The sequence below is a fragment of the Microcaecilia unicolor genome, chromosome 2 (genome assembly GCF_901765095.1).
Source record: "Microcaecilia unicolor chromosome 2, aMicUni1.1, whole genome shotgun sequence".
NCBI classification, from domain to species: domain Eukaryota; kingdom Metazoa; phylum Chordata; class Amphibia; order Gymnophiona; family Siphonopidae; genus Microcaecilia; species Microcaecilia unicolor.
The window spans coordinates 280,283,651-280,290,833 of NC_044032.1; the positions used below are offsets into that span (position 1 = coordinate 280,283,651).

At 40.7% G+C, this 7,183-nt stretch overlaps 1 protein-coding gene across 1 annotated transcript in view; it reads right to left on the bottom strand.

The window, feature by feature from the left end:
* SLC24A2 (solute carrier family 24 member 2) overlaps window positions 1-6,922 on the bottom strand; it is a 399,922-nt gene extending 393,000 nt beyond the window's left edge. Inside the window, 3 exon segments of the mRNA XM_030192433.1 lie at window positions 5,992-6,519; window positions 6,522-6,763; window positions 6,766-6,922. Of these exon segments, the coding sequence (XP_030048293.1) occupies window positions 5,992-6,519; window positions 6,522-6,763; window positions 6,766-6,922 (927 nt within the window).
* Between the last annotated feature and the right edge of the window lie 261 nt (window positions 6,923-7,183).

Here is a 7,183-nt window from a genome sequence, read left to right on the forward strand (position 1 = left end):
ATTAGCAGGACACAGGGGGAAATACTGGAGTTGGAGGGAGGGAAGAAGATGCATAGTCCAACAGTACTGAATAATGTATACCCAGTGAGCTACAACGGACTATAAAAGGTTGCACCAGTTGCACACTGTTTCTCTGAGAAAGGCAACAATCCATATTGTTTGGCAGCAACTCATCACCACCTTGGCACTGACCTGCGGGTACCAAAGAGATCCATACTATCACCTATTTTATTTAATATCCACCTCAAGCCACTAACTGAGCTGACGTCAGCTGAAGGATGCTCAGTTCTACATCTATGCAGATGATGTAAAGGTACTCACACTCATTGAATCAAATTTTGTCTGAACCCAAAGTAAAACTGAGCTTCTGAGTCCTGAAACACAAGCGGTCACAAACTTGACATCAAAATCCCTATTGGGAGCTATAAACTCCCACTTCAATCACAGGTCAGGAAACCTGGGGTACAGCTGGACTTAATGCTTGCATTGACTATCCAAATTAATGCAACCTTCAGGAGCTGCCTTTATCTCCTGTGACAACTATGCCATCTACACTTCCCACCCCTGAACAGCTACAAAATGGGGCAGAATTCATGTCTACCTTTCTGTATCACAAGGGAAGTACTGGGACAACCTGCTCAGGTATTTAGGTTTTGGGCACTTATCCACTCCCTCCTCAACTCTGCAATGAATGAAGAAGATGTAATATACAGGAAAGAAGAAAGGCGGGGGGGGGGGGGGGGGTGGGGACTGTCCAGTTTAATGGGAAGATGGAAAAGAACTTTACATCATTAAAAGCTCCTTGGAACAGAGCAATGATTAGTCCATTACAAAGACTGAATGGAAGAAACATTGTTCTATGGTTTTCAGTGACCACAATTGCAACAAAAAAGGTATTCATGGTAAAAGAAAAAGTGACTCACTTGGAAGGTAAGATGACATTATCCATTTCCACATTTGAAAAGACAAAGCAATCAAACATGTTTACCACAAATAGGATATTTCTCAACAAAACAACTCCTAAATGAACGCAGAATGAGTCGAAATGACCCACCCAGTCTTCCCAGTGATAGCATCCTGAGAAACATGCTGGAGATTTTATGAGACGTGTTTGGGATTTGAATGTGGCATTAAAGTCTAAAGTTGCAAGTTTCATATTTATTTGATGTATTGCCTATTAAAAAACAATCTAGGTAATTTTTACATAAAATCAAGGTCAAATACATAAATGCAAAACTAAAGGGTCCTTTTACTAGGTGCGCTAATGATTAGCGTGTGCTAAATATAAGACACCAATTATATTCCTATGGGTGTCTTATCATTTAGCGCACGCTAAGGGCCCTGTTTACAAATTACGTAAGTATTGCCACACTGGGACAGACCAAAGGTCATTAAGCCCAGCATCCTGTTTCCAACAGTGGCCAATCCAGGTCACAAATACCTGGCAAGATCACAAAAAAGTTCAATACATTTTATACTGCTTATCCCAGAAATAGTGGATTTTCCGCAAGTCAATTTAATAATGGTCTATGGACTTTTCCTTTAGAAAACCTTCCAGACCTTTTTTAAACCCCGCTAACTGTCTAGACATGCTAGCATTTTTAGCGCACTCGCCATGTAGACGCCCAAAGAAATATTATGAGTATCTACACTTAGCGCGCTCTAATTTTTAGTGTACGCTAAAACACCAGCGGGCCTTTGTAAACAGGGCCCTAAATCTGTTAGTGCACCTTAGTAAAAGAATCAAAAAGGAAGAGAAATTATAATCATCAATAGGAAAGAGAGAAAGGAATAGACCAGCTGCTGATCCTCCCAAGACCCAAATCCCGACTTTAGGGCCAACCAAGCAACAGGCCTGAAACTATGGCTTAAAAACCAAAAATCACATTAAACCCACAGCAACCTATATGAATTTGTATTACATAATGTTTAATCAAACATATTGCATCACATACATATATATATATATATATACATATACATATACACACACATATCTGATACATTCAGAACTCACTCATACAAACCTGTCATACCGCCACCTCTCAACAAAGCACGGAAGACGAAATTACATACACCTTATTATCACATGCATCAGCCTAAATATATAAATCAATGTCCAATTTCTTAGAAGGGAAAAAGGAAAAATGAGTCTATTAAATAGTCCCTCTAACACGCCCCAGTCTTAAGTGTGAACTCAGCGCTGACTTCCTCTGTGCTCAACCAGTTCTTCCTTCGCTGGTGCACGTATCCAGATATTCGATCAGCCTCCTGCTTATCCTGGGATCGGTAGCATGGAATGTTGCTAATGAGTTTCTACCAGGTACTTCAGACCTGGATTTCCTAATGTTGGAAACAGGTACTGGGATGGATAGACCATTGGTCTGACCCAATATAGCTATGCTTATGTTCTTACATAAGCACATAAGCATTGCCTTACTGTAAAAAGGCTGAAGATCCATCAAGCCCAGCATCCTGTTTCCAACAGTGGCCAATCCAGGTCACAAGTGCCTGGCAAGATCCCAAAAAAGTACAATACATTTTATGCTGCTTATCCTAGAAATAAGCAGTGGATTTTCCCCAAGTCCATTTTAATAAAGGTCTATGAATTAATGTTTTTTAAACCCCACTAAGCTAAATGGTTTTACTACATTCTCTGGCAATGAATTCCAGAGTTTAATTACACATTGAGTGAAGACAATTTTTCTCAGATTCATTTTAAATTTACTAATTTATAGGTTCATTACGTGCCCCCTAGTCCTAGTACTTTTGAAAAGAGTAAACAAGCGATTCATGTCTATCCGTTCCACTCCACCATTATTTTATAGACCTCTATCATATCTCCCCTAAACTGTCTTTTCTCCAAGCTGAGGAGCCCTAGCCGCTTTAGCCTTTCCTAATAGGGAAGTTGTCCCATTCCCTTTATCATTTCCGTCGCCCTTCTCTGTACCTTTTCTAATTCCACTATATCTTTTTTGAGATGTGGTAACCAGAATTGACAACAATATTCAAGGTGTGGTCCACCATGGAGCATTACAAAAGCATTATAATGTCCTCATTTCTGTTTTCCATTCCTTTCCTAATAATACTTAACATTATATTTGATTTCTTAGCCGCCACCACACACTAAGCATAGGGTTTCAACGTATCACCAACGATGACACCTAGATTCCTTTCCTGGTTGGTGACTCCTAATATGGAACCTTGTATTACATAGCTATAGTTCAGGTTTCTCTTTCCCACATGCATCACTTTGCACTTGCTCACATTAAACGTCATCTGCCAATTAGACGCCCAGTCTCATAAGGTCCTCTTGTAATTTTTCACAATCCTCTTGCGATTTAACAACTTTGATTAACTTTGTGTCATCATCAAATTTAATTACATCACTAGTTACTCCCATTTCTAGATCATTTATAAATATGTTAAAAATCAGTGATCTCAACACAAACACCTGAGGAACCCCACTATCTACCCTTCTCCCAAGTCCGCTGTAAAATCTTGCCTGCTTAGTCCTAGGGTGAAGCACTGGGAACAAAGAGCAATAAATCATAGAGAGGAAAGGGGTGTGAAAAGGGGTGTAGGATTGAAGACAAGGGTATATCCCATGCCCTAAATACCGACTATCACCTGAAAGCATACAGTATATAAAAAGAGACCGGGTTGTGAAAAGCCCCGACAGGAGATTTAGGAGTAAGCCCATCCACACTCACTTTAGAGGAGATTAAGGACTGTTAATATTCTGAACAATTCTAATACTCTTTGTCATGATCTTACTTTGTTTCTATTAACTGTCTACCTCATTATTTTTATATCCTTGTTGCTATATACATATTTGCACTTGGGAAGGTTGAAATTGGATTTTCATTTATACACTATCAGCTACCCTCATTCATTTTTCCAGAATGAGTTTGGTGTTCCTGCCCAGAGACTTTTCTAATTTTAAAACCAGTCATCAAGGGACCATTATACCGGTTTGTGTGCTTGGAGAAGGATTTTGAAGAGATTTGCCACAGTGAGCACTTAACTGTTGTGTACCTAGCTTTGGGGTCACCTTCAGTCCCAACCCTTCTAGAAAGGTCCATTATACAAGTATCTTCTCCACTGTCTTGGCTTCAATTCACTCCTGAATACCAAAGGCAAACGAAACCTCACTGTCTCCGGCTAGCACACTGCACTAGCTTAGAGACCTTTCACAAAAAGTCAGCCTACTCCGAGTGTAAGTACTCCACTGTACTGCTTACTGAACTGAAAATATAAAGACAACACAAACACCGTTTCTGTCTAGCCAGAGACCATTCTACTTGCATAAATAAATGAACACATAATATGTGCACATGCACAAATTTTACCAATACCATGCCTAAATTGCAACTCCACCACATGCTCTACCAAAATCCACCTTCAAACACACTCCTGTCATACACTATTGCGCACATGCTTGTCATTTCATATAATTATACATGCAGTGTGATTTCATAAGCAGTACTTATGCATTTATACTCTCATGCTTGCATAATGATACCTTCTTTAAGTTAACCCTAGTGGACTAGATCAGTGTTTCACAAGTCCAATCCTGGAATACCCCTTGCCAGTCAGGTTTTCAGGATATCCACAATGAATATGCATGAACTTGATTTGAATACACTGCCTCCAATATATGCAGGTTTCATTTATGCATATTCATTATGGATATCCTGAAAACCTGACTGGCAAGGGGTGCTCCAGGACTAGACTTGGGGAAACACTGGACTTCATTCTGTAAAGGGTGCCCAAATTTGGGCAGTGAAAAACAAAAATGAGTGCTAAACACTCATCTATAAATAGATCCCAAATTTGGATGCCATTTACAGAAGAGCTTAGTGTCAGGATCCGCACCCAATTTGGGCCACGAGGATTTACATCAACGGAAACCTGGCGTAAATCCTCACGCCTAGATCAGGTGTGGCTCTGCCTTATTCTATAACAATGCGCATACAAATTCTAGGAATGCCCGTGCCCTGCCTATGACCACACCCCTTTTTGGATCTGCACGGAGCATTTGCAAGCATCTTTGCAGAATCCCGACTAAAAAGATGCATGCGTACATTTTAATTGTTAACCAATTAGCACCCAATTATTGGTGCTAATTTGCTCCTTATTCAATTAAATTGTGTGCACACATTGGGCACGTGCCCAAATTTGAATGCACAATTCTAAGTGCCATATATATAAAATTTGGGAGAGTGTGTGCACTGCAACCACATTTGGAGTCATTAATCTGTAAGTGTGATTATATTATTCTTTAGCCCTTCCCTCTCCCATTTCCCAGCTACCCAGTGCTTAAAAGTACAGAATCAGGATGGAGGGATCAAGTGTGTAAATTTAAAACTTGGTTCAGAAGAAACCATCATTATTAGGTCACACTCGGGTTTTAAACAAACAAACAACCTATGTAACTGAGCCACTGCATTTATTGCAGAATTTCATGTTGTAAACCAGAGGCGTAGCCAGACCTCAAATTTTGGATGAGCCACTGGGCAAACAGGGTGTGCACATGTACTGTAGTCCCCCCCCCCCCCCCCCCCCACCCTGTGCCCAAGTCAAAATGTTACAGTAAAATACCTCTGCTGGTGGGGATTCTGAAGCCCACCAGCTGCAGGGGTCTCCCAGCAGCAAGAACAGCTCACTCTTGCCGCTACCCTGCCCCTTTATGCATGCTCAGTTTTCAAGCATGCATGTGTGCAGCAGGGGAGGCCAGCATGACGGCAGCGTGTAGACTGTACCGTCGGCTGTAGCAAGTAGGAAAGGGTGCTGTTCATGCTGCCGGAGGACCCCTGCAGCTCGTGGGGCTTGGGGATCTCAGCAGTCAATAACAAGTGTGTAAGAATTTTGGGTGGGCCTGAGCCCAAAGTGGGTGGGCCGAGGCATATATATATATATATATATATATATATATATATATATATATATACATAAAATCATACGCACACATATACAAACATAACATACCTTTCTTTCAGGATCTGCAGCTGTTACCTTCACAACTGTATTTCTGTTTAATTTTCTTTTCACCCAGTCTTCTATTTGAACATTGTATTTCATGAAAACCACATAGGCACCATAAGCTGACAGTAGCAATACACTTTCCCACCACTCAATTACATTGTCCAGGAAAAATATTATCAGCAAGATCAAGTCCACCACGTAGAATGATACATCCCGAAACAGCGGCCACCAGGTGAGGTTCAGAACTTGTTTGGAGAATAAAGCACACATCCCAATCACAAAAAGGATGTTAAATACTGCTGATCCTACTATTGTCCCAATGCCAACGTTACTGTGGGATATAAAGACACCTATTAAAGACGTGAAGAGTTCTGGGGCAGAGCCACCAGCAGCCATGAATGTGGCTCCAGCCACGTCATCCGAAATGCCTAGCTTTTCGGTGATGACCGTTAGTGAAGGAACAAAGAACTCATCACAGACTATGGCTAGAGCTATGAACATGTAAATCATTCCTAAGATATGGAGGACCACACCGCCCCTCTTCTTCTATCTGCAAGAGAAAAAATGTCTTCTGGATAGTCACCTTTGGACTCAACTGTTTTGTTGCCATTTTCATTTTTCATAGATACAGATGAATTGGGAGTGCCATTTTGGTTCTGTCCCTCAAAACCCAACAGAGTTCTTTGATGCCAATGCATTGACTTTTGGCTTTGTAAAGCGGTGGTCAGGTCTGTGCTATGTGATTCCACCTTGAAAAAGGCACTAATTGAAAAGAAAAAGTGCTTATGGCTGTGATGCAAATAAAGAGTCCTAGTATCCGTATCAACCTCAATTTTTTCCAGACCAGCTGGTGCCTCCTGCTGCATTCTAACAGCGACTCTTCCCAGCACCATCCACTAAGGAAACGATCAGCGGTGGCTGTATGCAGACCCATTTTTGTTTCCCTCAAGAATGCCTCCTCGGTTAGTTTGATGGTTTCATACTTTATCTTCTGTTGAAGTAGAAAGTACTCTGAGGTGGTCTCCAAGGTTTCAGTAAGTTTCTGTTTCACGGGCAATGCATTTTTCATTCAGGCTTAAAAAGGAACAAAACATAAAATTAGAAATAATTCTTAAGATTGTATTTCAGTTTTCATAGCCTCAAAACAGAATACATTCTTACTACAATATTTAAAAAAATATGCAGAGAAGAAAGC